Raw genomic sequence first — 13,734 nt, 5'->3', positions numbered from 1 at the left:
GTATTTGCTTGGCGACAGCTCTGCGCGGGTTCCTTAAATAACCCCCCGGAAAGGGCATATAGTTTATTAACGTATCGTCGAGCTTGTACGGTTTTAAGTAGAATTGCTGTTCACTCCGCAGCTAACAGCCCCCCTCCAAACGCAGGTCCGACGTGAGGATGGGGCGAACGCCCCTCCAGCTGCTAAAGTGCAGCGTGGCCCAACTGCTGTTAGCTGCTGCGTTAGCGTGGACGGGTAAGCACACCCGCACAGGGTCAGGGCTTATACCAACGTATAATCGCGTAGTGAATACCCTTTGAAGAGGAACTGCACTAACGGCGTTGTACTTCCATTGAACCATCCCATCATGTTCTTCCCGCCTGCCATCTCCCTGCAGTTTCGGCGGATACGGATGCGGATCCAGAGCTTGGGGTAGCTGCCACGCTGCCGGGCGCCGCGGATGTAGAGGCGCTGAACAAGTTCCCCTTCTGCCAGTGCCAGGATTACCGGTGCTCCTCGGCACCGTACCGCCTTAAGTCCATCCCGTCGCCAACCAAGCGTTCGGATGAGCTATGCTATCTGATAGAGCGCGTGGGCTGCAGCCAAGCCAACCCCTGCTGCAAGATCCTGCTGGACAGGCTCGGCAAGGTCGAGTTTGCCGTCAGTAAGTCGCCCTGAGGAAGCACGAATTCTTTCCTTGCTAAAACGACGAAAGAGCCAGTAGAGCCATGGGAACAGCACAATCCAGGCACATACGTCCACCCTGTAGTGTTTTCCATAGAAGACGTTTTCATATACATCTGGGTCAGGCGCAGGATGAATGCTTATTGGCTGAAATAACTGCGAAGTTAATAGGTATGTCTACAACCCATATCACAAATCGTCTACGGATAAGCAGGGTGTCGGCGTTCTAAGCCAGGAAAAGGGCGGGGTCCCTCTATATCCGTACAGACCAGTGGCTTAAGGATACCGAATGTGGTCTGTACTCTTGACCCCTCTCGTGCATAGTTATCCCCCCGCTTGCATGGTTATACCCTCCCGCTGAGGCTGAGCATCGCTAGGCCGCCCCTGCTGGTTTGTTAGCTGGTGCCTACTTACCTCCTCGGCGTCCACATTTCCCGACCCCTCGCAGACAAGACCTGCAAAGTTGACTACGTAGCAGCATTTGTCAACGGGGCCCGCTTCAACTCGTTGTTCGACACGAATTTTCCAGACGGGAAGATCCGCATTACACCACTCGCTATGAATGTCACAACAGCCACCAACACCAGCCTTTGCTTACGTTTCAAGCCTGGCTCTGCTTGCGCATCGTACAGCTCTCTGTGCAATACCGCCGATGGCGCGTGCACTTACGCTGTGTTTGAGAGCAGCGCCCACCAGTGCTGCCCAATCTGTTCTCAATCACTACCCCCGCCACCACCGGGCATGCCTCCGCCAACGCCACCGACGCTGCCAGCAGTGCCTTCCGGCCCATCTCAACCGCCACCACCTCCTCCCCCACCACCGCCACCGCCACCACCCAGCCCGCCACCGCCACCACCGCCGCCGCCGCCTCCGCCGCCTCCACCACCACCGCCATCCCCTCCGCCGCCGCCGCCGCCACCGCCGCCACCACCGCCGCCGCCACCGCCACCCCCATCGCCGCCGCCGCCTCCTCCGCCACCGCCGCCTCCGCCGCCACCACCGCCGCCACCTTCGCCGCCTCCCCCACCACCGCCACCTCCACCACCGCCGCCTCCCCCTCCGCGCCCACCGCCGCCTTCCCCTCCTCCACCGCCGCCACCGCCACCTCCGCCGCCACCGCCCTTCCCTGACGCTGTCCGTGCCGAGGTCCAGAAGTGCGACTGCATTTCATCCCTCATCACAACGACATCGCGCTTCCGCCTCGACTATGTCCGCTCCATCCCTACGCCCAACCAGGTCATTTACCACTTCAACCTATACGTTGTCAGTCCAGAAGACTGCTGGGAACCAGGCTACCGCTATGGCAGCTGCTGCAACCAAACCCTGGTCAACATTGGGCTGAGTCTGGTCAGCTCGATCGCGGCGGACAAAGACGTTGGTAACGTGACTCTGACAACCGACCTAGGCTTTGAGATGACGGTGTCAAAGCAACGCACGGATTGGGGCATCAAGCTCTACCCTAATGACATCACCCAGGGCCGAAACTACACACCTTCGCTCTTCGTGACCAACTTCACGTCAGGGAAGCCCTGGTTGCTGTCAGTGCCCATCCGCGTGGACGCCACGCCAGCACCGAAGGCAGGCATGTGGCCCTGCAAGCGGTCGGCCTTCCTGCCTAACGACGACCGAGTCTGCGATGTGGAGATTAACGGCTACCAGACGCTGACTGACGAGCCGACGGTCTTCCTGGGTATTGAAGCGTTTGATGTGCCTAACTGCTGCCCCCTTGGGGTTGTACGCTTTGGCCATGACGACACGTGCTGCGTGGACAATCTGGCTGAGAATCCTTACAGCCTGTCATACAATGGCTCCCGTCATGCGGCGGCGCCCAACCAGGACGACACGGTGTTTACGTTTCAGGTGTCTTACAATGGCGCTACCGCCGTCAACGTGCCTGGCGTCAGTAACGGTACACGGCCCAATTGCTCGGTTTCGGAGGTCGACCAGGTCACGCTGTTTGTAGCGCCCAGCGTGCTGGACTCAGTCTATAAGGTCACGGTCGACGGCGCGGCGGTGGACTGGACGCGCTCTAGCAACAGCTACCAGAGCTGGGTTCGCGCAATCAACCTGTACAAGACCAATCGCACGCCATCTCTCATGTCGGTGTATGTGGCAGCTGATGTGACGGCTGAACAGCTGTGCCCGACGCGCGTGGCTGGATCCCCGTTGTGCGAGTATGTGTTTAAGGGCGCTTACGACGACACGGCGCGGGAATTCACGTGCTGTCCATACGGTGTTGCGCCGGCCAGCGCTGCGAGCTGCCCGGTGTAAGGCGATGAGGAAAGCGGGGATGGGCGTTTACATGTGTGTACGTAGGTGCGGGCATATAGAAACAAGTGGGATCGGGGCTTGGTAAGAGTGATTGAGAATGTTTTGTAGTTAAGGTCACGGATTTGTGAGCGACTAGGGGATTTGCACGATGCTGGATAGGAGGAGTACTAGGAGAGGGCAGGGTGCTACAAGCGTGTCTGGGGAGGGTTGCACATATCTTTCCGTCTGCAATTGGAGCAACAGGGAAAGACAGGGTTGCTGGGTGGAGTCACGTCACAAGGGAATGCTACAGCATGCGGTGTTGGATTCGCGCGACCAACGTAGAATGTGGTGCAGAATGATTTTAACTAGCCGGCGAAGCCGGATTTAGTAAGGCAAAAAGGTTTGCAAGGCGTCTAGATATAGGTTTGCGTGGTCCTTAAAATGGTGACTATAACGTAGTTTGACGCCGTTAGCAGTGTGGCCTTGGCGTTTAGGTAAACGGACATGCGGTGCCCCTTTGCCGGCTGGGTGACACCTGATCCTTGCTGCTCCTAGTGAGCCTTGCACCTGGCCAACAACGTCATTAGGGTTGGCACCTGGTTGGGAATGGTTGCGGTGTACCGTCAGGACCAGGTCCTCGTGTGCTCGAGTACACCGAGTTCCAGTGCCGCCTGTGAACCGTCCGTTTGGGACTGCTTTAACCCCTGATCAGTGCACTCCCGGCGGCTTAAGAAGGGCGATGTGTAATTGAGCATCCGTTTTTAGCTTATGTAACGGAAATCTCTCCATAACAGATTGGACCCATGACAGGCGGTAACACACTCCATGCGACGTTTCCCCGTTCCGGTGACCATGCAGCCACCCCCCAGAGAAACCTCGTTCATGAACAGCTCCGGACCAGCTGATCCTTGGCATTCAGCAACCCTGTTATGAGCATTGCAGCATGCCGGACAACAAAGACATCGCCGTACATCGGCGGTTGGTCTGCTGAACAAACGAACCGTACTGAAACGCACTAAGGCAGTAACAAATGCTTTATTAGTTATGTAAAACTTAGATTTTTACAAGGAACCGGCATCTGTCGACAAATTGAAATATCGTCCCCTTGTGCACGAGTGGGATACCTCCGAAACCTACCAGTCTTTTTGCATGTACGCCTATTAGCAATATATGAAACCTTATATAACATAGGTTTTAACGATGTGCGGTCGCGCGCGATGCTCCTTGGCGCGCGAGGCCGTGCTGACGGCCTCCGGAGTTCCTGAGCAGCGATGGCGCAACCCAACACAGTACCGACCATCATACAACTGCAGTCCTGGAGCCTGGCTACCTGTCATGAAGCTTGGTTCAGACGGCGCCAGAGAAATACACACGATGAAGTAAGTGCCGTTAAACGGCAGTTGGTGGCCGTACGCCCAGTCGACCACCATGGCTGGCTCGGCAGCATTGGCTTTCAACGCAGAAGCGGTGGTGGCTGGAATGACCTGCTGTGCCTGAGGTTCCATGGTGGAAATTTTCTGCAACTACGGTTCTGGAAAACGGGCAGGCATGGGTTACCTCTAAAGTCTGATTGCTGCCTTCTTCCCCGGCTCGTTCACCAACTGCCGCGGTGCCTTCCCCCCAAACTCCCTGCCACCGCCACGGGCTTCCCTTGACCACACTAATCCCTTCTTCCACGAAGAAGAGTACTCCCGAACCAAGCCAATCATTGATGTGCGCGCTTCTTGCAATTTGGCATCGCAAGCATGTTTAAAAGACTGATTTGTATGGCTCGTGAAACGTTCACCTTTCCTCCAACAGACAACCTTCCTTCCGTCCCTTCCGTCCCTTCCACCCCTTCCAACCCTCCGCTCCAGGTGGGGTTTGGTTCCCTCCTTCACGCGGCTGGCTCCCGGAGAGCGACCCGACCACTACCGCATGTTTAATGCGCGCTGCGAGGGCCTGACCAGCAAGCCCGTGTTCAGTCGCCTGCTGTCTGGGAAGAGGTGCGGACTGACAGACAGCCTGGATGACCTGGCCAGGGGCACGGCGGGGCTGGCTAGCTTGCGTGTGCCTAGCACGTGCGCTAGCTCCCCATGTGTGTGTGTGTATCTATCTATCTATCTAACTATAAATGGATCGATCGATGCATGGTTATGCATTTATGTCGATTGCGTAATTTAGAAGGGAATTTACCATTTGCGCGTTTGCGTGTCTTGCGTTTTCCGTGCTTTCCCAAGGCTTTGCATGTGCGTGAACAGAGTGTGTGTGTGTGTGTGTGTGTGTGTGTGTGTGTGTGTGTTTTGCTTGTGCACATTCCAGAACCCATTACCGCTGCCTTCGCCAGGTGTGTAGTGCTCCTGGACGGATTTTACGAGTGGCACAGTCAGGGCGGTGGAGGCGGCGCCGCCAGTCGCAAACAACCGTACTACATCACCACCGCGGACGAGCCGCAGCAGCCAGCCATGTACATGGCTGGACTGTACGACGTGTGCCACGGTGAGGTGGTTGCGGCAGTTGGCGCAGTTATGGTTAGGTTGCTGCTGTTCCTCGTGTACAAGACATTTACACGAAGGCAGGCCCCCTGTGGCGCCTGAGTCCCCGGCCTTCCGGTAATGTTAGGTTAGTTCCTCACCTCGCCCTCGGCCCTCATCCTCCTCCCCCAGCCCTCCGGCCTCCGCTCTCCTTATCTTCTCCTGGACTACCCGTCTATCTTTGATATCTGCTCCATTCGCCAGTGGTTCGTCTCAACCCCGCTCTCCGCCCCCCGGCAGACCCCGATGGCGAGCCTCTTCACACCTTCACCATCATCACCACCGACAGCAGCGAACCCCTGGTTAGTCAGTCTGTATGCATGTCAGTCCATCTGTTCGCATGTTATAATCTGGCGTTGAGGATCCGCTGTTTTGCCCGTGTTAACCCTAAGTTAACCCTTTTCCTGCCCCTCCTCCTCCTGCCCCTCCTCCCCGCACCCGGAAACCCCCACACACAACGCGAACAGACCTGGCTGCATGACCGGATGCCAGTCATCTTGACCAACCCTGAGGTATGGAAACCTGTGTAGAAATCTGTACGGCGGTATGCGGAGTTGTGATACTATATTGACGTTTTGCATATCGTCAAATCAACCCTTCGTGTGAAGGGAAATATAAAGCGGGTCGCAGAAGGGAGGGCTGCACTGAAGAGTATGGCATCTGTTGTAATCAAGATGCGCTTTGGTGCGAGTACTGTGGGGAAAAGACGACCCACGAGCGAGTGAAGCTGCTGCCAAGGAAAGAGTACTGTTGGGAAGGGGAATCGATGGCAGGGATGGATTAAGAATTAAGGTTGATAAAAGCGCTGTCGCGCATGCAGTGCTGCTGCATTGCAAAACCGCTGCTCTCTAGTTCAAAACTTTTCCTCCCCTCCCCTTACCATTTCCATTCCCTTCCCCCTTTCGGTGCATCTGCCGCAGCAGTCTTTTCTTGGTAGCAGCTTCACTCGCTCGTGGTACGTCTTTTCCCCCCCTTCCCCCTTCCCCGTCCCGTCGTCCTCAGGAGATCTCAGCGTGGCTCGGGGAGGAGGGCGATGGTGGGCTCAAGTGCCTCGCCCAGGCCCCACAGAACCGTACGGCTCTGAAGACCGAACCGTCCGTCCGAATCCTCATGAAATCGGAGTACGAACACCCCTTCAGCTCCGAACAACCCCACGCGAAAACAGAGGAGCCGCAGGAGGAGCAACGGGGAGAAGCAGGAGACAAGACGGGCAACGACGGTCGTGGTGGCGGTGGTGGTGCCAGGTCCTGCACGCCATCGAGCGCTGGCATGCGAACATGTGCCATCGCTGGCTCCGAAACCCAAATGGTGGTTAAGTCCGAAGCGCGACCATCATCTGTTCATCCTAGGGGTGCTGCAGACCTTCTTGGTACTGGTGAAGGCGACGGTGATGGCAAAGGAGGAGAAGATGGAGGAGGAGGAGGGGGCGGAGGAGGAGGGGAGTCAGGGCAGGTGGAAGAGGGGAACGACGGGGGGTCACAGGGCAAGGTGGTGGAGGGTGGTGATGACAACAGCAGTGGTGCCCGGAACACGCGCGCCAGCGGTGGCGGCGGCGGCGGCAGCGGCAGTGGCATGGGCGGTGGCGGCGGTGGCGGCTCCCAGGGAAAGGGAGGTCTGCGAGCTGTGGAGCCAAACCGCCAGCGGTGCGAGGCAATGGTGGAGAAGGTGCGAAGGAGGAAGAGGCGGAGGAAGAGGAGGAGGAAGGGAAGGGAGATGGCGAAGGTTAACGTCATGCCCTCCAAGATGTACCTCCATACACCCCCTGGTCCCCCTGACACACACAACACACCCTCATTCCCCCAATCTCCCCAGATCTGTAAGCCGTACGGCGGACCGTTGCTGAGGTGGTTCCCAGTAACGCCCGAGATGAGTAAACCCGGGTACGACAAGCCCGACTGCTGCAAGGTGGGCCGGGTTGCTGGTTGGGAGGCGGTTTGGTGCTACGGCTTGCTATGGGTTTTTAACAGCAACAATCAGGTTTATTATTATTATTATGGCTCTCTACGCCAAGAACGCATAAAAATAAAAATCATTCCTACCCCTGTCTGTTGGGCCCACAGCGTTATCCAACCCCGCACATCCTCTATATCCTTACACAGCTCCGATTTGGAAGTCTTGCAGGATGTCCGCACGAAGAAGGGGTCCATCGGATCGTTTTTTAAGCCGGCTTGCAAGACCAGCGCACCTGCGGCGAAGGCGGAAGGCGCAGCAGCAGCTGGGGTGTCGCCAGGCCACGGCGCCGTTTCGCCTGCTGCTGCTTTTGCGGCCTCTGCCGCGGCTAATCCCGTCAGGAAGGGAGCGTCATCGCTGCCGCTGCTAAAGCCGCAGCCGGGGCATGGACTCGTCGAGGCGGCGGATGGGGTGAAGGTGGCGGAGGCGGGCAGCGGGCAGAAGCGTCAGGCGGGGCCACATGCAGATGGCGAGTTGTCCGCAAGGAAGCGGCGATAAGGAGACTGAACGGCAAAACTCGGAGCCTCGGGACTTCCAACTACCCAGCTATTAGTTACCTTAAAATGTAATTATTTCTCCGATTTTGTGTACCTGTTTTGACTGATGATGTTCGTCGTCATACAGCACCGTACTTTGCTGCGAATGTACGGGTGCCGTACTGCACTATGAACCCAGATCGCTGTGTGACAGGCTGTTGGAAAGTGACCGACATTCACATACACCAGAGAATGATGACAGCAGTAATAGGACCCGAGGGGGTCCGTGGCGCGTTGCTGAGTCTAACACAGCCTGCATTGTTATCGTCCTATTGTGGTTTCTGCGTTGTTCGTCTTAGTTGCGGTAAGGGTTGCTGGAGTTTTGGTAATTGTCGTTGTGGTGGTGGTGGTGGTGATGGCGACTGAACAGAACTTCGGTTGCGGGAGTTGCAGAACTTCGGTGCCAGGGAAGGAGGAAGGGAGGGAAGAGGTTGGCTGGATTGCTGACAGTCTCCCATGACTTGTTCGTGTTTCGCAGGACACAAATCCAATGGGACTAAAGTCCAAAAAGGACAGTAGGGTGTGGTGCCGAACGTTGCTGTGGTTGCTTGGGCAGGACTGGAGTTGTAAATGACCACACCAGACTTGCACCAGGACCAGGCGCAAGTCGGACTGTTAAATCCATAAGGCGGGCAGGATAGACTTTGCGCAAAGAAGGGAAAGCATGGCGCGCGTGACATGGCCCAGGGAAAGCATGGCGCGCGTGACAGCGGTTTGGAGGCTGACAAATCCCGGTTTAATATAGTTAGTAGGTAATGCATTACCTACAGGGTAATTGGAATTACTTATGATTGAGATTTTTTCGCGGATCTGCCGGTCGGTCAGTCTATCCCTATGCCGTATCAGAATGCTAAAATCTTGCCATGCAGCTAACTACATTTCCGTCCTGTTTACATGTGCTGCATCACTTGCCAGGCGTCAATTGACATAGGCTTTCCATGTCCCCAAAAGAACGCTCCGACAGACGGTGACAGTTCGATGACTTCATTGCGGTTCTCCTTCTTTATTGTATCTGGCAAGCAAAAAATAAAGCACCTAATCACACTTTTATCTACGGTATTCTATGATCACTGAATTTCATCTTGTCCAGGCCTTGTTTTAGGACAATGTGAGATGCTGTCGGACGACACCATACTGCTGCGCGATGACAGCGTTTCAGACGATTTAGACCTTCTTGACATCCTCAACAAAGATGGCGGGGTGCAACTTTACCTCCCCTCGCAAGCCGACAACTCCAGGCGCGTGAAGCACACAACATCCCCAGTAAGCTCAGGACCCCAGCAACTCAACACCACATCCACCAATCCACACCAGGCCCTCTCACGCTTCTTCATTCTACCTTCCAACAAATTGCAGCACCCATCGGTCTTCCCAAACTCGCACGCGGACTCACATCCGCATGGAAGGAGCATTGCGGAGCCCGCAGGGCATCCAAGTTGGAGCCAGGGCCTCGCCGCCGCCACACGTATAGCCGGGGGCCCTTCCCCCGGTGGCAGCATCCTTGACCAGCTGGGAAGAACCTCCATCCCAAATGAGGGCGCTCTCAGAGCCATCCTCCAAGCCTTGGAGGTCCGTGCCAGCGTTTCGCACCCAAAACCCCTACACACCCAAGGAAAAGCCCCCAACCCCCAACCCTCACACCCAAGCCGCTCCTTCACCCCCCTATCAGCACCAATCCTCCTCCTCCTGCACGCGCATGCACACGCAGGCAAGACTGGACCAGGCATCCCTTTCCCCGTCCAGTCGTACCACCTCATTGGATCTGAAAACTGCAGCTACGGCCGCCGCCGCCGCCGCAGCTACAGCCGCCGCAGCGAAAAGATCGGCAGCAGCAGCAGCCGCAGGGAGCCTTCGGAGGATGCCGAAGAGGTCCGGTCCGACCCTTGGACTAGGGCTGGGCTCGGGACTAGGCCCAGGCGGCACAGCTGCTCCCTCCCCGGGGCCGTTCTTGGCGGCGTCAGGACCACCGGTAGGGGTGGGGGTCCGCGGCGGAGGTGGTGGCGCTGGCGCTGGCGCTGGCGGGAAAAATGCAAAGAAGAAAAAAACAGGAGGTCAAGGAGGCGGCGTGTGTGGGGCCGCTGCGTTGCGCGGACGGGCCACAGCAGCGGCGGCAACAGCGGCGGCAACAGCAGCAATGACGGCGGCGGCGGCGGCGGCGGCGGCTCAGGGGATCGTGCACCGGGGAACGTGTTCCGCGGGCCGGGTCCTGACCAGCTGCGGGTGCAGGTGCGGGCGACAAGAGACAATAGATCGGCCTGGGGGGAAGGGGGCCCCCGCCGGAATGCTGTCATGTGCAAGAGCGAGCGGGGCGGTGTGCTGTGTGGGGTTTTGTCAGGCGGTTCGCCTCCTACCTACCTACCTACCTACCTACCTACCTACCTACCTACCTACCTACAAGAGTGTCGGCTGATGATGGGGAGGGAACGGACAAGTTGCGGACGGAAGGTGGCGGGACACGAAGGCATCCCATGCGCGAAGTGGTGACGATGCTGCGGTTTGGCGGGGGTGGGTAGAGGGGGGGGATTTCCCCCCCCCCTCCTCTCTTCTACCCGGACAGGGCTTTGCAGGGGCAACAAAACATCACAGCGGTGCCTTAACCCCCCTCTATTTCCCTCGTCCTCCCGCGCCCCTTCCCTACCCCTTTTTCCCTCCCCAGCCATACACACAAGTTATCATATCGCAACGCACGTCTGTCCAACCAAGTCCGCTAGCAAGCTGATATACGGCAGATGTGTCCCTTTAACCTGGAGAACGCGGCCTCTTTCCCCCCACACACCATCACCACCTGTGGTATCTGCTTCATTCGCCAGTGGTCCGTCTTACAACCCCCCTCACACACACACACAGACAGATACACCCCTGTCCCCGCCCTCCTTTCAACAGTCCCGCCCTCCCCCTCCTTCAACGCATCCCGCTTCCCCTCAACCTCCCACCTGCGGCCAGATGCCGCACCCGGCCCCAGTCCGGGACGTCACCATGCTTCCGCTGCTGCCGTACTGCCGCCGCCGCCGCCGCCGCGCCCGCGCGGCTCGATCCGGGTCCATACCCCCGCCCCTACCCCCACCACTCGCCAGCCCACGTGTACTCCTTTCCGGCCACAGCTGCCGACGTCGCGGGCGGCGGCGGTGGCGGCGGTGGATGCAGCGACGTCTGGCCGGGCGCGGTGGCTCCCGCCGCAGGGATGTCGCCCTGGGTTGGTGCGATGTCGGTGCCGGCGGGGTGCTACCCGGCCGCCGGTGGTGGTGGTATCGGCGGTGGCGGCGGTGAAGTTGGGGTTGGTGGTGGAGCCTGTTCGCAGCCTCCGCTCCAGACGCTGTTTGACCCGCAGGCTGGTTTATCCCGGAGTGCTCTGGTGGCTCGGTTGAAAGAGGCGGAGGTGCAGGTAGGGTGGGGTGGGGGGAGCGGAGTGGGGTTGCGGGTAGATGGGGGCGGTAGGTTGGTAAATAAGGCAGCCACACGGGGGGATAAGCCCGGGGGGGGATGGATGGGGATAACGGAGGCGGCTGACGAGAAAACCGAAAACAAACTTAGGCCAAGCCTATACATAAAAACGCACATACTTGCGTACTCACATACATACATGCATGCATGCATGCAGAGATTCCCACACACCTGGGAGGGGGCAACAGGGCTCCCCGGGTCCCCAGGCACTGCGGGTTTCCGTCGTTACCCGGGCAAGCTGCAGGCCACCGTAGTCCCACCACGGCGCAGTTCTACACATGTATGTATGTATGTATGTATGTATGTATGTATGTATGTATGTATGTATGTATGTATGTATGTATGTATGTATGTCGGACACGAGATAATGAACTCACATACACATACATGCACACGCACATACACACACAAATGCACATGCACCTGCCGTACCCTGCAGGTGACGGCCTTGCGGCGCTCCGAAGCCCTCGCGCGACAGGTGCGCGGCTGCGCGGCGTGTGCCTCTCCCCCCCCCCTTGACCTTGACTGGATTGGTAGCTGCACTTTACATCAGTCGCCTTTGGCCGGTTCCTAGGTTCCTCCTCCTTCTCATTAGAGCTCATGGGTTATCAAGGTAAACAGAAGGCACCGGATGCTCTCAGGGGGGGGGTGAGCCGGGGGGGGATTGCGGCGGGAGCGGTTTGTTGCGTGTCAAATACACAGTGTCCGAGAGTGAAGAGGGGAATCTGTGTTCCTCGACCGGGAAGGGGCCGTCCCCCTCCCCGCCCCCGTCCCAATCACAGATTCTAATGGGGACGGGGAGGGGGAGGGATCCCTCCCGGCTCTTTGCCTGGCACCTCCTTCAGCTCACGGGTAGGGCTGGCAGCAGCAGTGGTGGTAGAGATCTCTCGGTTCGTCAGATCCAAACCCGGGGGACCCGCCCCTCCCCCTCCCCGTCCCCATCGCAGCGGCATCTGTGGTTCGTCGTCCCCACTTCACCCTTTCCATATTTTACCTGTCCTCACTCCCGGGGCCCCGTCCTTCACCATTTCCCCCGTCCAACTCCGTTCCAGCGCTGCGAGTACCTGGCGGAGAGTGTTCGCGCGGGGAGGAGCGACCGCGGGGCGGCAGCTAGGCAGGCGGAAGCAGCGCGCAAGCTGACCGCACAACACGGTACGGCACGGGTAGGCGTGCATGTGCGCAAGTGTATGTGGGAATGGGGGGAAAGAGGGAGAGGAGGAGGGGGCCCGGGGCGGGGAGCGGAACAGCTCGGAGGGTTGAGGTGGTGGACGAGCACCCGGGGTCGCGTCCCTAAAGCAAAACACCTGTAACCCTCCTCCTTCACTCCCCCTCCCCCTTTCCCCCCCACACGTGCGGGTCCCTACCCCCGCTGCTCCTTCCTCCCAATGCGTTTGTTACTCTCTTGCCCTGGCAGCAGCTTCAATCGTGTGTGGTTCGTCTTTCCTCCCAACGCCCTCCCAATGCCAGAGGAGGAGCGGCGGCTGCTTCAGCGGCGAGCAGAGAACTTGTCCGTCTTCTTGAGGAAGGAGAAGGAGGCGCGGGAGGTGGGAGGTGGGGTGGGGGGACGGGGGGACGGGGCTTGGAGGTGGGGAGGGGTAAAAGGCGGGGCAGCAGTAGGAGGTGGGGCTCACCACGACCATGAATATGACCATGACCATAGCGAGGGCGAGAGCGAGAGCGAGGCCCGCGGGCGATACGAAAAGCAAGGTAAGCAAGGAATCACTTCCTGACGCCTCCGAAGGCCCCCTCCCCCCTCCCCCCTCCCAGGTGGTGGATCGTGAGCTGGCCACAGAGAGGCAACGTAGCAGCTCCCTTGCCGTACAGCTGGCGGGGGCACACCAACAGATGAAACACATGCAGGTATACGGGGAGGGGGGGAGGGGGGGGAGAAAGGGGGCCCGGCGCCAGGGGCCGGAGGAGGAGGGGGGAAGGTGCTGTAGGGCCTAGGGGCCCCGTGGGTGGCGGCACCCCTGCACCCCCCCGCATTGCCCGCCTGGCCCCCCTTTCCGGTCAGTCCCTGTACCGCCAACCGGGGGTGGGACCCTGGGGGGTGTCTCCGTTTGCTGTTGGGTCGACGGCAAAAGCAGGAAGCAGCAGCAGCTTTCTAAAAGGAGAGAGAGAAAGAGAGAGAGAGAGAGAGAGAGAGAGAGAGAGATGTTCTTGCTTGGTTACCGTCACCCCCTCCCTCCCGCTCCCATTCCCTCCCTCCCCCCCTCATGGCCTTCCGGACTTCCCCTCTCACCGTCTACCTTCCCCCCCTTCCCCGGCCCCTCCCCCCCTCCCACTGCCCCCCCCCCAGGACCTCCTGGATGAGGCCCGGCAGCAGTACCGCCACTTCCTGGATGTGAATAAGCAGGTCGGGGGGAGGGGGGGAGGGC

General features: G+C 58.9%; 1 protein-coding gene across 1 annotated transcript in view; it reads left to right on the top strand.

The window, feature by feature from the left end:
* Positions 1-158: 158 nt before the first annotated feature.
* Positions 159-13,734, top strand: part of VOLCADRAFT_96060 (uncharacterized protein) — a gene marked incomplete at both ends in the record, with an annotated part of 24,624 nt that continues 11,048 nt past the window's right edge. Inside the window, 20 exons of the mRNA XM_002955178.1 lie at positions 159-234; positions 377-643; positions 1,112-2,930; positions 4,230-4,295; positions 4,773-4,901; positions 5,243-5,394; positions 5,670-5,731; positions 5,897-5,941; positions 6,432-6,737; positions 7,242-7,334; positions 9,272-9,484; positions 9,624-9,784; positions 10,314-10,420; positions 11,017-11,297; positions 11,894-12,004; positions 12,409-12,519; positions 12,826-12,900; positions 13,124-13,216; positions 13,371-13,391; positions 13,656-13,712. Of these exons, the coding sequence (XP_002955224.1) occupies positions 159-234; positions 377-643; positions 1,112-2,930; positions 4,230-4,295; positions 4,773-4,901; positions 5,243-5,394; positions 5,670-5,731; positions 5,897-5,941; positions 6,432-6,737; positions 7,242-7,334; positions 9,272-9,484; positions 9,624-9,784; positions 10,314-10,420; positions 11,017-11,297; positions 11,894-12,004; positions 12,409-12,519; positions 12,826-12,900; positions 13,124-13,216; positions 13,371-13,391; positions 13,656-13,712 (4,245 nt within the window). The remainder of the gene's footprint in view (positions 235-376; positions 644-1,111; positions 2,931-4,229; positions 4,296-4,772; positions 4,902-5,242; positions 5,395-5,669; positions 5,732-5,896; positions 5,942-6,431; positions 6,738-7,241; positions 7,335-9,271; positions 9,485-9,623; positions 9,785-10,313; positions 10,421-11,016; positions 11,298-11,893; positions 12,005-12,408; positions 12,520-12,825; positions 12,901-13,123; positions 13,217-13,370; positions 13,392-13,655; positions 13,713-13,734) is intronic.

The sequence above is a fragment of the Volvox carteri genome, assembly GCF_000143455.1.
Source record: "Volvox carteri f. nagariensis unplaced genomic scaffold VOLCAscaffold_49, whole genome shotgun sequence".
NCBI classification, from domain to species: domain Eukaryota; kingdom Viridiplantae; phylum Chlorophyta; class Chlorophyceae; order Chlamydomonadales; family Volvocaceae; genus Volvox; species Volvox carteri.
The sequence above is the reverse complement of the archived record's forward strand: the minus strand, read 5'-3'. Positions and strand labels throughout refer to the sequence as shown.